At 44.0% G+C, this 18,756-nt stretch overlaps 1 protein-coding gene across 5 annotated transcripts in view; it reads right to left on the minus strand.

Annotated features, from left to right (window-relative positions):
- The window catches only part of SEPTIN9 (septin 9), a 463,475-nt gene that overhangs the window by 41,697 nt on the left and 403,022 nt on the right, over positions 1-18,756 (minus strand). For all 5 annotated transcript variants that reach the window (XM_033960622.1, XM_033960626.1, XM_033960623.1 and 2 more), the window contains 3 exons: positions 15,427-15,618; positions 9,213-9,341; positions 1,271-1,352 (listed from right to left, as the gene is read on the minus strand). In XM_033960622.1, the coding sequence (XP_033816513.1) occupies positions 1,271-1,352; positions 9,213-9,341; positions 15,427-15,618 (403 nt within the window). The remainder of the gene's footprint in view (positions 1-1,270; positions 1,353-9,212; positions 9,342-15,426; positions 15,619-18,756) is intronic.

Raw genomic sequence — 18,756 nt, forward strand, 5'->3', positions numbered from 1 at the left:
GGTTTACACACGGGTACTTCAAGCATTTTCCTATTCTGTCCCAGTGGGCTCACAATCTATCTATGGGGCTATGGAGGATTAAGTAACTTGCCCAGGGTCAGAAGGAGCAGTGCGGGGTTTGAACCCACAACCTCAGGGTGCTGAGGCTGTAGCTCTAACCACGACACCACACTCTCTTCCAATACAATATCAGAAGTGAGCCAAGAATAGAACAATGAAGCCATTGTGACATCACTGATGAGGTTGGTTCTTTGGCATTGGTGGAATGAAGCAGTATGACATCAGAGAAAGGGATTGAGACTTGTATACCACCTTTTTTATAGTTTTACAATCACATTCAAGGCGGTTTACATACAGGCACTTCAAGCATTTTTCCTATCTGTCCCAGTGGGCTCACAATCTATCTAATGTACCTGGGACTATGGAGGATTAAGTGACTTACTTAGGGTCAGAAAGAGCACTGCAAGGAGGGTGCTGAGGCTGTAGCTTTAACCACTGCGCCACACTCTCCTCCTAGTAATGAGTGAATACATAGCAGCAGATTACTGCTTCTCTAGGTGACTCAGTCTGTGTTCACTGACTGTTTGCAGTGTACTGCAGCATCACAATATCCTGGCCTCACCCACTGGACATGTTTTTTTCAGAAAGTTCATCATGTTCAGATGGAAACATGAGAACAAGTGACCACAAAAACCTGCAGAAACGGAGGCTATGATGAATGGAAACAGTATGCAGACATCCATAGCACAAAAAGAATGGCTCTTTACAGCAAAGATTCCAGTGTATTCCAAAAATCACAATCAGCACAAGTACAAAAATAGACAAGTTACTGATCTATTCAGTACGCCAGAATTGGCTGCAATATAGAAAGGGCTGCATCAGATTTGAATGTGTTATCTTTGCTAGACAGCAAAATATTTTATTACACCTAGGGCAGGGGTGTCAAAGTCCCTCCTCGAGGGCCACAATCCAGTCGGGTTTTCAGGATTTCCCCAATGAATATGCATGAGATCTATTAGCATACAGTGCACGCAAATAGATCTAATGCATATTCATTGGGGGAATCCTGAAAACCCGACTGGATTGTGGCCCTTGAGGAGGGACTTTGAAACCCCTGATCTAGGGTGAAGGAAAACAGAAGTGCTTTGGGATAAAAGGAAAAGACAAAAAACAAACAAACCCCACACAAGTACAGCATAAAATGAAGCAAAAGTCTAAAACACAATTGAGCAGAGTTTCTTAGCTTTCACTTCCCCACACTCTCTCTCACCAGTTCTCATTATTGATATGATCTCCAAACCCTGGAGTGTCAATAACCGTCAGTTTCATTCGCACTCCTTTCTCCTCAATATCTAGAAAGAAAAAAACAAGATAGAAGATATTAGGTTCAAGTCAGGCACAGAAAGGAATCCCATAACCAGTGGGTAACCCTATCACCTTCCACTCCCTACTATTCCTCGACAACAGCTCTGCTATAGGGCTCAGTTTTGCTGAAAAAGTTTGGAGATGTTTTATTAGAACCGAAGAGAGATACACCAGTGCCATATTGCTGAAAGAGTGCAAAATGTTAGGTTCGTAAAAGCGTAACTCCTTCTTAGCACATCTGGGCCCAAATTTTGTAAAAAGAAACACAATTTTAGCAGTAACAGGAGGGGCAAGAGGTCAACTTCGAAATCACTCAAAATGTACAAAGCACGCAAACTGTAAACCCTTCAAGCTTGGGCCCAAGTCTCATGACTGCTAAGCAAACCTGCAAAACCTAGATCTCTTGTTAAATTATATTTCTCCGTGCCAATGACGACCTTTGCTCTTCTGACATTGATTTGTGCTGGATTAGAAGTCTAAATTTGGAAAGTCTGTTTTGATTAAATGCTCGAATTACTATTAGACTGGATTCTACTAGCTCCTTAGGGATTGGGTTACTAATGAAGTATGCTCACTGCCTTCTGTTCCAATAGGAAACAGCTGGATTGTATATGGCTGTAGTAACAGGAATTTCATCAGTTCTGGTTCTTGTCAAATCGTTATTGGCTTTCTATAATATATTGTCTGAAGGTTAGGATGGCCTGCTTGACTTTGAGAGCTTTATTGGCCTTGAGTGTTACAAGAATTTCTTTACTTTTTAATGCTGCTATATACTGGGATCCACAGGCTGCTCTTTTCAGAGGTACCTTCATTTACGGAGTCCATGTGACCTCTTCAGTGACATGTGTTTCTGTCCATACATGAGGGTCAATGCAGCAACTTACTTATAGAAGCTCATTTAGTCTTGTTTACCTGAATTTTAAAATTGTCAAAATAGCTAAGACTTTCCAAGAGCCCTGTCAATAGCATGCCCCCCCTCTCCCTATTTATCATCCATATTTGCTCTTCTCTGGTTTTTAAACAGGTTTCGCACCAAAAAAGTGAGAGGACCTAGCGTTGAGGCTGTTTGAATACACAAAGCAGAGGTGTGGGAGCTGTAAGCAATAGAGGCCTCAGAAGACCAGTTGTGACAGCAGCTCCCCCAGCCAATCCTTCTCCACCCCCCCCCATTTCTCTCTACCTTTTAGGTATAAATTTACTTCAGGAGAAGCTAATCCAAGGCCCAATGGCAGCAGCCCGAGATTGTAAAATTATTCTTCCAGGCCCCACCATAGAAAAATGTCCTGCTGTTGCTATGGTTACTGGGTTACTGGCTTAGTCTCTACTTTACCAAAATTATAGTCAAATGAGGGGATTGTTAAGGGTCATCCAAATGGACAAAAAACATATTTCTGTCATACCCAAGGTACATTTTTATAAATTTTCACATGTTCAACGGTTTTATGCATATGAAAAGGATAAAATTACCCCATAGGTCATACATGTATAAGTACACATGACCACACATGACCACAATATTAAATACACATTTAGGAGCCTGCATGCAAAAATGCCCAGAGGAAGAGTCTGGACCAGGGGTGTCACATGTCGGTCCTCGAGGGCCGTAATCCAGTCGGGTTTTTAGGATTTCCCCAATGAAAATGCATGAGATCTATTTGCATGCACTGCTTTCTTTGTATGCTAATAGATCTCATGCATATTCATTGGGGAAATCCTGAAAACCTGACTGGATTGCGGCCCTCGAGGACCGACATTTGATACCCCTGGTCTGGACAGAGTGCGGGTGGTGTCATAAAATGCATACTCGTGTACTTTACATGCTAATATTCATACTTGCTCCCCAAAAGGCTTGAAATATCTACAGCTTCAAGCTGTAACCACAGTTTCTCCTAGCTTACCCCTGGTATTTTATAAGGCACATAGGGGTTTTCTTGCCTTAACCTAGATCAGGGGTGTCCAACCTTTAGGCTTCACTGGGCCGCATTGGCTGAAAAAAATGTTTCTGGGGGCCGCACAAACTTTCAAACGCTGCAGCAAGACACAGGAGGGAGCCGGCAAGATGGTAAATACCCGGGGGCAGCAGAGGAAAATACTGCATCACCCTCAACCGGGGCAGCACAAAATACTTCATGGGGCCGCATGCGGCCTTCGAGCTGCAGGTTGGACACCCCTGACCTAGATGCTCTGTTAAGAAGTTTTCCCTAAAGGCTCCTTTTATAAAGCCAGGGTCACGATTTCTGTGTGGCAGATACTCAATTCTGTAGGAAGGAGTGGTCCCTACCATATTGAAGAAAACTTCTGTACGGCCACTTCTTAAAAATGTGAAATTAGATGCACCTGTACCTGAAAATTAAAAATCAACCGATTTCTTCTCTGCCATTTTTAGTTAAAGTTCTTGAAAGAGTAGTTTTTAATCAATTAGTAGACCATTTGGAAACACATATTTTAGATGCATGTCAATTTGGGTTCCGTGCCAAGCTCGATACTGAAAACCTTTTACTGTCTTTGATGGATACAATTCAACTGGGATTTTAATAAGGGAGATAACCAGACTAATAAAAGAAACAAAATCTATCAGCTGCATTAGAGAAATAAAGTTTTACTCTGGTTTCAGTCATTTTTGTCAGAATCTAATATAATAAAATGCTAGGCCGCGCATGCGCACTTCCTATGTGTGCGCCGGTTTTCCGTGAGCTGTAGCGACACATAGGAAGTGCGCATGCGCGGCTTACGCTCTGTCCTGCTCCCTGTTGAAAGACGCAGCGTCTCCCTTACACTAACTTTGCCGTTGCCGCCTCTCCGCTCTCTCTCTTCCTCCCCCCCCCGAGGAGGATGTCGGCCGCGGCAGCCCCAGTCGGATGTCTCAAATCAGAGGGCAAGATGAAGGGGGTGCGGAGCAGCGCTGGCGGCGGCAGTGTCCGGTAGGGAACACGTCCACGAGTCCCCCCTCCCGCATCAACTGCTGCTGCTCCTGTTCGAAGCGGCCTGCTGAGGTTTGCGGCCGGCTGTAGTGAACCTCGCAGGCCGCTCTCCACATGGAGCACATTCCCTCTGACGCGATTGCGTCAAGAGGAAACATGCTACCATATGGAGAGCAGCCTGCGAGGTTCACTACAGCCGTTCGTGAACCTAAGCAGGCCGCTTTGAACAGGAGCAGCAGCGGCGGCAGCAACCATGGGTGGATGGAGGGAGGGGAAGTGAAAAAGAAGGGCTATGGAGCAGGCAGGAAAGAGGGCTGCTTTGGGGGGAGGGGTGTGCTGGGGCCAGACAGCAATCGGGGGGAGGAACAGATGGTGGGCCATGAAGCAGGCAGGCATTGCACAACAGGGGGAAAGGGGGCTGCTTTGGGGGGAGAGTTGTGCTGGGGGCAGACAGCAATCGGGGGGAGGGAGGAACAGAAGGGGGGCCACGAAGCAGGCAGGCATTGCACAACAGGGGGAGAGGTGAAAGGGGGCTGCTTTGGCAAGCAGTGGGGGCCAGGGAGACAGACAGAAAGAAAGACGCACAGACAGGGGACCTGGGAGAGACACAGACACAAAGAATGACAGACAGACAGCGTCCAGGGAGAGAGACAAATAAAAAAAAACAACAACACACCATACATACAGACATCTATTCTAGCACCCGTTAATGTAACGGGCTTAAAGACTAGTGTACTTATAAAGTGATTGCGAATCATGAAAACTCACAAATTCTCACAAACATTTTGCCATTTTCTCAGCGACTGCTTGAATTTCAATGTAATAACGGAAGGCCTCAGGGCTCAGTGCTATCCCCAGTACTGTTTAACATCTTTTCGTTACCGTTGTGCCAGTTGCTAAGAAATCTGGATGTCTCCTTTTGTCTATATGTAGACAATGTACAATTTTTACTGAAAATGAAACACAATGTGTTTAAACGACACCCTAGAACAGGGGTGTCCAACCTGCGGCCCAGTGAAGTATTTTGTGTGGCCACGGTCGAGGGTGATGCAGTGTTTTCCTCTGCTGCCCCTGGGTGTTTACCATCTTGCCGGCTCCCTCCCCTGTCTTGCTGCAGCGTTTGTGCAGCCCCAGAAACATTTTTTCGGCCAATGCGGCCCAGGGAAGCCAAAAGGTTGGACACCCCTGCCCTAGAAGAATTATAATTATTTTTTTCGATTCAAGCACGGTTGTGGCGTAATCATCTGAAACTGAACAAGGACAACAATTTTGTTGATAGCTGATTATATTTCCTCTAATACACTTTACATAAATGGAGAAAAACCGAAAGCGGTAAATCAAGTTCATAGTTTAGGGGGTTATACTAGACTCAGCGTTGTCAATCATCTCTAAGATTGTTACTGTGGTTTTTCATCTATTAAAAATTGCTAGACGTTTTATGTGATTTGTTAACATTTTAAAAATTTAGGACTGAGAATATGTGAAGTGGTTTTACCAGTCTTTGATCACTGTAATAGACTTTTATTGGGAGTATCCAAAAAAATATTTAGGAATGCTTCAAATTGCACAGAATGCAGTGGCGAGAGTGTTAACTGGTTCAGTGAGAAATTACCCCCATTGTGAAGTCTCTACACTGGTTACCAATAGTGTATAATTACGTTTGAAGATACTAGGTTTGATTTTTAAAGTGTTGACCTCTCCCATCCTGTCATCAATATTAAAATTATACCAACCATCAAGGGCACTCAGATCGACAAACACCACCAATATTAGAGATTCCCTCTTTTCACAGGATCAAACTAGACTGGTTAGAGCAGGGATCTCAAAGTCCCTCCTTGAGGGCTGCAATCCAGTCGGGTTTTCAGTATTTCTCCAATGAATATGCATGAGATCTATGTGCATGCACTGCTTTCAATGCATTGGGGAAATCCTGAAAACCCGACTGGATTGCGGTCCTCAAGGAGGGACTTTGAGATCCCTGGGTTAGAGGAAAACTCTGTTCTAGGTTGCAGACCTGTGTTGTGGACTGCTCTCTCTCCCGAGGTTCGTGCTATTAACAACTTTCCAATCGTTTAAGAAGGAATTAAATTGTTCCTAAGAGCATACGGTATTCATGTATGGAATTAACGGTAGGAGACATTGGATATCAGAAGCTGGATAACAGAGTGATTGTTTGATTTGAGTTAATTTAATTTTTATGTACTTTTTTGATATTATAGTTAAAACCGCGCGAGACAATCGCACGCAGACAAAGCCGGGCCGACAATCATGCGCAGGACATCAGCGCACCGGATTTAAACTCAATTTGAAAGCGTTCCAAGGGGGGTTGTGGGGGGGGGGGGGGAATCACCGCACTTAACTTAGTAGTGTTGGATCTGCCGTTGGGGGGGGAACCCCCCCATTATAGAAGAAACAGGCCTTTTCCCTATTTTTTAGGAAAATGGCAGCGCCAACACTACTAAGCTAAGTGCTGTGGTTCCCCTCCACAACCCCCCTTGGAATGCTTTCAAATTGCGTTTAAATCCGGTGCACTGATGTCCTGCGCATGATTGTCGGCCTGGCTTTGTCTGCGTGCGATTGTCTCACGCGGTTTTAACTATAACTATCGTATCAAAAAAGTACACAAAAATTAAATTAACTCAAATCAAACCCCCCCTCAGAGTGCTTTCAAATTGAGTTTAAATCCAGCACACGGATGTCCTGCGCGCGATTATCGGCCCAGCTTTGTCTCGCGTGGTTTTGACGCGTCGCCACTTTTATTTTATTGGATTTGTTTTTTCTTTTAGTCTAATTTTTATTATGTATGTTTTATTGGAAACCGAAGAGAATTTTGAATTATGTGTATATAAACATAAATAAAGGGCTACATTGCATTTGCCACGCCAGGACTCACTACCGCAGCTTTGTAAAAGGAGCCCTAAGAGAGTAATTCATGGCCATGTGAGATCGTCAATAAATTAATTTTATATAGGCAACTAAAAGCCTTTAAAATAGTCATGTTCAATGTCCTCCAGCAGTACACAAATTCTCACAAACATTTTGCTTGAACTGTTTGAATTTCAATGAGTAATTTTATGTACTTATTTACTCCCTTCCTTTACAAAGCCGTGCTAGCATTTTTAGCGCTGGCCGGTGCGGTAACGGCTCCGATGCTCATAGAATTCCTATGAGCATCTGAGCTGTTACCACTAGCTCATATTTGTAAAGGAGGGGGGTAAGTCAGTTAGCCATCACACCTATGTGTTACTATGAATCATTATACGTTCAATAATTTACCCAAGTATGAAAGAAAGTAGCCAGAATGTTGAAATAAGTCTGTGCATGTTGTGACAACTCAAGGTTACTCATGCACAGTTGCAGCTCAGTGCAAGTCTAACATTCCAAGAGAGAGGATGTCGGGAGAGTCCTCATATGAATTGACTGATTAAATTTCTCAAAAAAGAAAGGAAAAAGTCTAAGGAATTTAATGAATGCATGACTGCAGTTTATGAGTCTGCTCCATCATCCAACAAAGCAAAATTTTGGAGCAAGCAGTTTAAGTGGGGTAGAGTGTCTATTAAAGATGACCCTCACACTGGATGGCCTGTGGAAGGAAGTCGAGTATTTAATTTTGTCAGACAGACGAATTAAGATTTCCTGAATAGTTGAAGAAATGGGTATCTCAGCAGGTACAGTTTGGAAAATAATTCATGAAAAGTTGGGCATGTCCAAGGTTAGTGCAAGATGGGTTCCAAGATTGATGATGCCAGGTCAGAAGGCCACGAGGCTCCAGTACTGCCAGGAGAACATGGAGACGCTTCATGAAGACCAAGGGCTCCTTTTGCAAAGGTGCGCTGGAAGTTTTTAGCGCGCGATAACCAATAAACTACCGCCTGCTCAAGAGGAAGTGGTAGCGGCTATCGCGCGTGCTATTCTGCTCCTTAAGGCCCTAACGCACCTTTGTAAAAGGAGCCCTAAGTGAATTTTTTTTCATCATTTGGTGACTGGAGACTTGGATCTATCACTGAGATCCTGAATCAAAAATGGAATCAATGCAGTGGAAGCGCAAGTCATCCCCATCCCTCCCAAAAATGAGAGAAAAATCTGCAGGCGAAGTCAGGGCAACTGTCTTCTGGGATGATGAAGGACCTTTTGCTTGTGAAGCTCATGCTACATAAGACAACCATAACCGGGGAGAGTTACACCAACACCATGATCACTTTGCAAGAGTCAATCAAGAAAACTCACAGGTGTGCTGTTTCTTCATGACAACACACCGGTGTACATATCACACCAATCACAGGATGCCATCCAAGAATGTGGGTTTCAACGGCTGAACCATCCACCCTACAGTACTGACCTGGCTCTCTCATTTTTCCTGTTCCGAGTTTTGAAGAAATCTCTCCACGGACAGCGGTTTTCAAGTGATGAAGACAACAAGGAAGCTGTGATGTCCTGGTTTGAAGGTCCAACAGAAGAATTCTTTTCTAAAGGGTTAAAGTCATTGCAGGACAAGTGGATGATGTATATGGAGCTATCAGGGGACTATATTGACCAGAGGGCCGCCGCGTGAGCGGACTGCTGGGAATGATGGATCACTGGTCTGACCCAGCAGCGGCAATTCTTCTGTTCTTATAAAAAATTATTTTTTTGAAAACTCTTTTTAATTTTTATTGTGAAATGTATTTTCGTTGATTGCCTGGTTTGGAGGCTGCTCTGTTTTTCACTTCTGCTTAAGGAATTTGCAACAGTCTTTTTCTATCTAGTATCAATAGTAAGGAAATGTGCTTCAGCTTACCTGTGAAACCTATTGCCATTAAAATTTTATCATACTATACACGTATAAAATTATCTTCTGCATAGGAGACCTAACTCGCCAAACTGTAGTAGAAAAATGGCTTCTCAGGATGCCTTATAACGGAGAGCCATTCTTCTGCCGATACTCACCGTGTGTGATGGATTTAATTTCAATTGTTTTCGGAATTCGCTCTTCTGAGGTTGGCTGAACTGATTTTCTACTGACTTTGGATTTGAAAAGCGTGTTTATTAGTGTGGATTTTCCCAATCCACTTTGACCTGGAAGAGAACAGTAGATAATAAGTAATAAGTTAAAAACTGTTAACAGGACAATGACAGCAGCACCACCTCATTCTTCTAGATTATTCTGGGGGCATCTCGCAGCCCTGCACATCAACCGGCAGCAACTACTTAATTTCCAGTTGTAAATACCCTCAAAGGACCATCCCTGCTTGCCAAAGCTGACATCTAACTTAGCAACTAATTGCTTCTTAGAAGAATGATGGGTCACTCTTGCAAGAAAATTTATAGAAAATCTGTTTACCAGAGTTTGTGTTTGCTAGGAATGCCAGAAAGCACAAAACCCCCTCCCCACCCCACACACACACACACACACATAGTGCAGTCAAATAGCTCAGGCAGAAATTCCCATCACCATGAGATTCTGCTTGACCCAAACTGCATACATCAATGCCAAGAGGGCTCTTCAGCTTCTATATCGCTAAATGAACAACTTCTTTAGAACAGGATATTGTTCAGTGTGTATTGCTTAAGTTATATTAACAGTTCTTAACACATAGAGGGGCATAATAAAAAAACAAACATCTAAGTCCCCTTTTGGCCTAAGGCCTTAAATGTTGAAAGCAGAAGCAGGGAAAAATATCCATTATCAGAAAACACGTCCAAAAGGAGGTTTTTTTCCATAATGGCCTGCCTCTACGTTCAGCTGTTTAAACGCCCAGACCACCACTACATCTACAATTACTACATATAATGAACCCAAAAAAAGCCTAAGTCCCAAACGCCCAAAACAAGGGCTTTTAGGTGAAGAAGGAGGGGCCCAGGCCCTACCTGTTGGCGGGGTTTGAGCCGCCTGAGCCAATCAGGCCCTAAGGCCAGCCATTCAACGGATGGCTGGCCTGACGGACGGGCTTGGAACCCGTCCGTCTGTCCACCGATTTAAAGGTAGGGGGGATTGGGGGTGGGGGGTATCGAGGGGTCGGGGTGGGGGTGCGTCGAGGGCGAGAAGGCCTGGGATCCCTCCTGCCTGTATTTTAGTGGGGGTGAGAGGTAGGGGGTGTCGCCGGGCCAGGAGGACTTGGGCTCCCTCCTGGCCCCATCATAATTGGCGAGGGGAGGGGGGTTGGGGATCACTGGGGCAAGAGGGTTTGGGCTCCCTCTTGCCCCCGATTGCTGTTGGGGACAGTCAGGGCTGGCGGGGCAAGAGGGATTGGGCTCCCTCTTGCCCCCGATGCTGTTGGGGACAGTCGGGGCTGGCAGGGCAAGAGGGATTGGGCTCCCTCTTGCCCCTGATGCTGTTGGGGACAGTCGGGGCAAGAGGGATTGGGCTCCCTCTTGCCCCCGATGCTGTTGGGGATGGTCGGGGAGTTGGCGGGGCAAGAGGGCTTGGGCTCCCTCTTGCCCGATCGTAACCGCCGGGGGAGGGCTGATCGCTGCAGGAGATATGGCTCATTTCTCCTGCCAGCAATGGTGATCACTCATCTCCCTCCGAACCATGGCACTTTGGGGTAAAGATTGCCAGCAGGGGAGATGCCCTGCCGCAATGCTCACCCCAAAGTGCCACAGTTTGGATGGGGGTGGGCGATCACCATCGCGGCAGGAGAGATGAGCCATCTCTCCTGCAGCGAACGTTGAAGTAGGGGGTAGGCAGATTGCTGGGGCTGCTGAGCTGCAGCTATCAGCTCAGTGGCTCCTTTTCGGCACTTATACCTGTTTTGACTTGGTCTAAGTCAAAACATATAAGTGCCGACTAGGCAACCTGCCTAAAGTTTTGGTTATATCTGCTGGATGCCTAGGTCTAGGTCGGCCCACCTCCTGCCTATCACCCGCCCTTTCCCCTCCTCTAAAAACACCTCTTTTTGCTCTATGCGTTTAGAGGCAGGGGAAAGGCCTAAGCTGGTTTTAGATACGTCTAAAATCAGCTTTGATTATGAGTACTTGGATGATTAGGCGTTTTGATCGTCCAAGTACCCATTTAGGCCACATTTTAGATGTTTGTTTATTTTTTTTTTTTATTATGAACCCCATATTGTCTACGAAGATTTATTCCATCATAGTGTATGTCACTGTTTGGTCAACCGATCTACTATAAAATTAAAGACTGCGTGTTAGTTGACTTTAGCTCTCATGGCTGTCAAAAGAAAGGTATATATATAAAAAAATATATATATCAAAGGAATTGTTGAAGAATATACCCCAAATGAAGTATAAAAATTTGAGAGTCTAAATATTGAATATATCTCTACATTACAAAGAGTAATTTTCAGACCCCTGTAACTGGTAACACATTTTAGCCACTGAAATAAATGGCCTTTTTAAAAATTGCTCATCCTTATGTGGATTGTGCAGTTTCTTTAATAACAGATTTGTCCTGCCTTGTTTGGAGGCATTCTAAAAGATGGAAGTAGGTCAGGCAAGCCAACACCAGAGTTTTGGATCTTCTAAAACTTCTAGCATTTTTGTTTTGGCCAAAAACTCACATGCCAACTGAGAGAACACTCCAATCTCTGCCGGTACCATTTCTGGAGGGGATATTTGACTATGACTAAATACCCCACAGAATCAAACTATCAGAATTTGCATCAATACAGACAGTCCATGGTAGACTGTAGAATACTGGAGATCCAACAACTTCGAGATTTCGGAAAAAGAAGCCACATTGAACTGCAAAAGGTTAACGTGAGATACAAGCGTCATGAAATGCTAATGTATTGCAAGCAAAGACTGCATACTGACATCACTGGGAAGATGTATCAAAAGCCATTTACCTGGTAAATGGCCACTTTGATATATTTACCTACCCTCTACGCAGCTGAAACATGCAAGCTGTAGAATGTGTAAACATCTACCTCCATTATGCATTTGGAATCTCCTAGAATAAGGGCTAAGTCTGGTGTACCCCTTAAAGTAGGCCCCACTTAGCCTAAACATCCCTAACTTCACTGAATTGAGAAACTCAGAACAGAAGCAAAGTAGCCATGAAGACCAGGAGCTTGTGAAAGACCACCCATCCACCTGGTATGAGATCGAGAATACTGGCTTACCAGGAAGTTACCATCCTATATATGGCAGAGCTCAACTTTTGTGTTCTCTATCTCCACCTACCGGTGGATGGTCAAAACCTACTCATCTCTGGATTCATCTGTTGACGACAAGGAAATGCAGTTTTCCATTTTTAAATCTGTAAGTCATTAATGCCCAGAGAGTGGAGGCCCAAGACAAAAAGCTCTCAAAGGGACGTACGTGCATTTTATCTGCACATGTTTTTTCTCCAGTTCTCCAAGTAAAGGCAGCTTCTGACCACGGACATAAAAAATTAGTGCTCTACAGATCTAATACTGCATGTGCACCGCCAAAATGATAGATGTACCTGGTGTACAAAGCTGAGTTCCATTTAGAAAGGAAAAGAACCACGAGAAGTTTTTTCCAAGGCCAGGATTGACTTCTCACCCTCACCACAGTTGCTCAGCCATTGGATTGACCGCCTTTGGCCAGATGTCACACCTCCTTCAACTCACTGGGACAGAGTCGACATGTACCCCAAGTCTAAGCCAATAGATGTCATTGTTATAGAATGGCTCAGACATTCCCCCCCCAACCCCATGTCCCTCAATGCTACCACCAGCCTCTGCCAGCCCAAGGAGTCATAAGTGTGTATGATTGGAACCCTGGTCTCCTAGATGGACAGATTTTTGCCTACACACACACACAAACACTGTACATATCTCACTCACTCAGTGTTGCCTTTCCTCTCTCCATCAGCACACCAAGCTCAAAAGCAGCCATGAATCTTCCATTGTTTAACTCTAATGTTCATTACATTTGCCAACACCGTCTCTAGTTACATTCCAAATGCCCTAATTTCTTTTTTCTCGCGTCAAAAACTGTTTTGTGGAGTTCAATAGGTTTAAAAGAAGGGTTTGGACATAAAAACATCTCCTCCTCTCCTCAATAAATTTTAAAACTGAGGCTATTCTCTCATTTTCCTCAGCCAAGTGGTTCTTGGCATATCTTCCCATCTCCATACATGGGTCAACAAAGACAATTCAACAGCAGCACTTAACCCAGTACTATACTCCTTCCAAGATGCTAAAGCAGCCTAGGATTGGTTTCATTAAACTAGTTTACCAAGTCTATTAAGAAATTATTTCTGAGCATTTGAGTTTTATTGGTGGGACAACTTATAAGTTTATAGTAGAATTAAATAAAAATGTCTTTTTCTTTCCCCCCATCAACAGCTGCTGCCTGCTCCTTTTATAATTCTCAATATTTTCAGACTGCAATCATATCACCATTTAAAGAGTATAATTAAATCCTCTTTCTGAAGTGGTCTTGATATAGTGTATAGACCAGCTTTTCTCCTCGCACTAGCTCAACATACCTATTGCGATATCAACTAGAGAAATTCACAAACAGAACAGGAGTTGAAGAAAACAAATTGCAATCCATCTCTGACAGTTAACAGCCATTAGTCTGTGCTCAGACATCATGAATATATACAAGGAGAAACAGGGATTAGGTACAGAAGGGCTCCTAATCAGCTGTTTCCAGGAAATGGGGAAGTAGAACCACCAGGAAGACTCAATAACCCATCTACTCTGGTTCCCTACTGACAGTTTGCCCCTTGAAAATATTGGGCATTTTTTTCTTTTGTAAAAAAATCTAAATCAATTTTGGATCTGAATAAAACCTTTGCTAGTTCTCTCACCCTTAATCAGTTGTAAAATTAAGTTGTCAGCTAGGTAAGTCTCTGCTCTCCCCCAAACCCTCACCTCACTGAGGCCTACATGCACTAAAGTCAGTGGTTGTCTAAGGATCGTCACTAAACCGGTTTTGACTGGTTTAGCAACAATCACATTTGACAACCAAATGCAGAAAATGGCTCACCGCGCAGTTTTCTGCACGATTGCTTGTTCTCCGATCTGGCCATGCAAATAAGGTCATTCATACTGAAATGCCATGTAAACTAGCCGAGCGACTGATGCTCTAACATCGCTTCACGATGCACAAAAAAAAAAAATGAACACATTTAGCGATCTGAAAAAAGTGACTGGTCAAGACCAGTCGCTTATGTGTCTCACCGATACTTCAGCCCTAAAATTAATATAATATTTATAACTAGCACTGGGACTCTCCCCTCCCTTCCACACCAGTGAAAAATGGTAGGAGGGATGACACACCCTCCTGCCATGGCAACCACCCCTATGGCAGCAAAAATGGCAGGAGGGATGCCCACTCCTTCTTTCCACTGGATGCTCCCCTGAACTTCCCGCCCCCCCACGCCCCCTCTGTGAGATGCTGAGAGCAGGAGGGATGCTTGATCCTTCCTGCTCAGAGGCCCGCCAATCAGAGCCTTAGGCCCCTCCCCATGCATCACATGATGCACTGGGGAGGGGAAGGTCTGCCATTTAGGCGCAGTAGGAGCCGAGCATATCTCCTGCTCTCAACTTCTCACAAAAGGTACAGGGGGGTGTGGGTGGGGTTTGGGGCAGCACCTCACTCCATTTTCTTCCAGGAAATGGACAGCAAAGCCATCACTTGAAATCCTAACCTTCCATCAAACAGGAACCTCTGACCTTTGGGAGCAATAACAGATACAAAATTAGCTCTCACACCCTGAAAGTTCCTCAACATTGTTATCTCTTGAAGCAGGGCTGTGGAGTTGGAAACAATTTTGGGTTGAGCTGGAGTCAATAAAAATGTACTGACTCAGACTCCAGCTTCGAAATAAAAATGTATAGAAAAGTAAAAGAAATGATAAAAATTTACCATAATGTTGCAGTTACCAGAACTTTAGCTCCAGGACAAAAAATGTAAAGGTCAATATCAAGTCACATTTTCCAGGGCTGTTAACCAATAGGAATTCACCAACCTGATGTGATGCTATCTGATTGGTGGATGGCCAATATTGAAGACCACCAGCTACCTCAGTTGGTCTGTTTTATTCAAAAAGAAATATCCCATGTTTCTGTAATTAATCAAATTTATCTTAGATTTTACTATAGCTAGTAGGAGTCAAGAGTCAGACAATAGAAAAACAGGCGTCGAAATCAAAGATTTGGTGTACTGACTCCACAGCCCTGCCTTGAAGTAAGGATTTAAAAAGATGGGGGAGGAGACTCACCAACTACCATGATGTTTAGCTCAAACCCTTGTTTCATGGCTTTCCTCCTCATCTGCTCCAGGATGGCATCAATCCCTACATAGCCAAAATCCGAGACCGTCTTCTCACTTCGTGCTGGCAGGGCCTGCTTGAGGCCGGCGTCTCTGGCGATGTCCGTCATGTTGCTCATAGAACTGTAAACTGTCTCTATGCCTGCAGAGAGAAAGAGAAACTGAGACGCCCAAATCGACGTGTGGGAGGAGGAAAAAAACCAAGTTTACAGGTAACGGCAATGCTTTTCTATAAATCATGCAGAAGCTGAGCCATTAACGACTGGACTGAATTTTGACTGCTTTGAATGCAGATGACCATTATAAGCAGATGTCAGGGCAAGCCGACAAAACAACAATATACCCTTGTCGTAACCTGCATTATCACTTCAACCATTTTCGACCACAGATTTCTATCTCCATTAAAATGTAGTACAACCGAGAACATTAATCCAAACAGATCAGAAAACCCATTACTGCAGATGGCTTTCAGCACAACATCCACCACTGATAAGCCTCACGCAGTTTTGAGTATAAAATCTACAAGACTTCATTTAAAACAAAATGTAAGATGAAACGGGGGACAACAGGAGTAATAAAGGAGCTTCCCTTTTCCTTCATGGAAGCCCAAAACTGGCTTTTACTATGCTTTGTAGAAGGGGTAGAAAGTGTGGCTAGACAGAAAGAAAAGAAACCAGGAACCAGTTAATGTTTTTAAGATGCCAGGGAAAGTGGCCCTCACTATTTTCTTACTCTTGTTTCTTTGGTCTATTTGGGTGGGGGGCGGGGGGGTTGTTTTTTAATACAAGGTAAGAGAATGACGCGTGGACAATTTTCCCCATCCCTGCAGGAACAAACATAATAAACAATTTCTATACCGCATAACCGGAAAGTTCTATACGGTTAACAAAATTAATAATAAACAATAATTGTGATGTAACAGTAATCACTGAATGGAAAAGAGGCACGTCTTCAATTGTTTTCTAAAATGTTGATATGATATAGAAATCTAAGTGCCTATACCAAAGGGCTGCCTGAAAAGAAAGACGACGTTGGTGACATTTTTTTAAATGACCACCTTTTACTGAAGGAAAATTAAAAAGGCTACAAGAACTCCATGAATGCGTGAACTGCACAGTGGAAAATGAATCTACTAAATAATTCGGTGCAAGACCATGTAATTTCTCTGTCCTGTCCCATTCCCATTCCCATAAGCTCTGCCTTAACCGCACAAGCCTCGAACACTTATGAATTTAAAGTGTTTGAGGCTTGTGTAGATGAGGACGGAGCTTAGGCATTGGTGGAATGAGGCATTATGACATCACAATCTGAGCTCAACAGTGTTTTTCAACCTTTTTATACCTATGGACCGGCAGAAATAAAAGAATTATTCTGTGGACCGGCATCAGTCCGTGGATCAGCAGTTGAAGAACACTGGGCTAAATTGTGGGGCAGACCCCGCCCATCTCTACCCAATCTCCACCCCAGACCCCACCCCCATAATAGTACTAATTGTAACACTATTTTTCCATTCATTTTTCACAGATACACAATATAATCTTATTAACACCACATAATGGTTAACCACAACATTAAACAACACAAAGCACGCTGACAGCAGATGTAAATTCTCAAAATTGACATAATTCAAACATAAAATCATTCCCCCTACCTTTGTCTCCCTCCATGCTATGCCTTACCTTCTGGCCTGCTCCCGCTTGGCCATTTTATGCCGCCCCCAGTGTTATCTTCAGGCCAGCTCCCTCTTCCTCATTGATGCAGTGCAGAAAGCTGCTGGCAGCGGCTCCTTGCGCATCCCGTGCCTCATTTGGAAGCCTTCCCTCTGACGTTGCAACGTCAGAGAGAAGGCTTCCGGTTCAGGCGCAGGATGCGCGTAGGAGCCACTGCCCGTGGCTTTGTGCAGTGAAAAGGTGAGGAAGAGGGAGCTGGCTCGAAGATAACGCCGCAGCGATCGCACTGTGGACCGGCAGTTGAACACTGTTTTGGGCCTGATGCACGTGGTGGCCCTGTGGACCGGCAGGAAATTTCTGTGGACCGGTGGTTGAAGAACACTGCTCTAGAATGTTGCTACTTATGATTTTAAAGTGTTTGAGGCTTGTGCAGTTAAGGACAGAGCTTAGGCATTGGTGGAATGAGGCATTGTGACATCACAATCTGAGCTCTTATGATTTTAAAGTGTTTGAGGCTTGTGCAGATGAGGACAGAGCTTAGGCATTGGAGGAATGAGGCATTGTGACATCACAATCTGAGCTCTTATGATTTTAAAGTGTTTGAGGCTTGTGCAGATGAGGACAGAGCTTAGGCATTGGTGGAATGAGGCATTGTGACATCACAATCTGAGCTCTTATGATTTTAAAGTGTTTGAGGCTTGTGCAGATGAGGACAGAGCTTAGGCATTGGTGGAATGAGGCATTGTGACATCACAATCTGAGCTCTTATGATTTTAAAGTGTTTGAGGCTTGTGCAGATGAGGACAGAGCTTAGGCATTGGTGGAATGAGGCATTGTGACATCACAATCTGAGCTCTTATGATTTTAAAGTGTTTGAGGCTTGTGCAGATGAGGACAGAGCTTAGGCATTGGTGGAATGAGGCATTGTGACATCACAATCTGAGCTCTTATGATTTTAAAGTGTTTGAGGCTTGTGCAGATGAGGACAGAGCTTAGGCATTGGTGGAATGAGGCATTGTGACATCACAATCTGAGCTCTTATGATTTTAAAGTGTTTGAGGCTTGTGCAGATGAGGACAGAGCTTAGGCATTGGTGGAATGAGGCATTGTGACATCACAATCTGAGCTCTTATGATTTTAAAGTGTTTGAGGCTTGTGCAGATGAGGACAGAGCTTAGGCATTGGTGGAATGAGGCATTGTGACATCACAATCTGAGCTCTTATGATTTTAAAGTGTTTGAGGCTTGTGCAGATGAGGACAGAGCTTAGGCATTGGTGGAATGAGGCATTGTGACATCACAATCTGAGCTCTTATGATTTTAAAGTGTTTGAGGCTTGTGCAGATGAGGACAGAGCTTAGGCATTGGTGGAATGAGGCATTGTGACATCACAATCTGAGCTCTTATGATTTTAAAGTGTTTGAGGCTTGTGCAGATGAGGACAGAGCTTAGGCATTGGTGGAATGAGGCATTGTGACATCACAATCTGAGCTCTTATGATTTTAAAGTGTTTGAGGCTTGTACAGATGAGGACAGAGCTTGCAGGGACGGGACAGAAAAAGGAGTTCCCGCGGGGATGGGGAAAAATCTGTCCCCATGTCATTCTCTAAT

This window comes from Geotrypetes seraphini, chromosome 10 (assembly GCF_902459505.1).
Source record: "Geotrypetes seraphini chromosome 10, aGeoSer1.1, whole genome shotgun sequence".
Taxonomy (NCBI): Eukaryota; Metazoa; Chordata; class Amphibia; order Gymnophiona; family Dermophiidae; genus Geotrypetes; species Geotrypetes seraphini.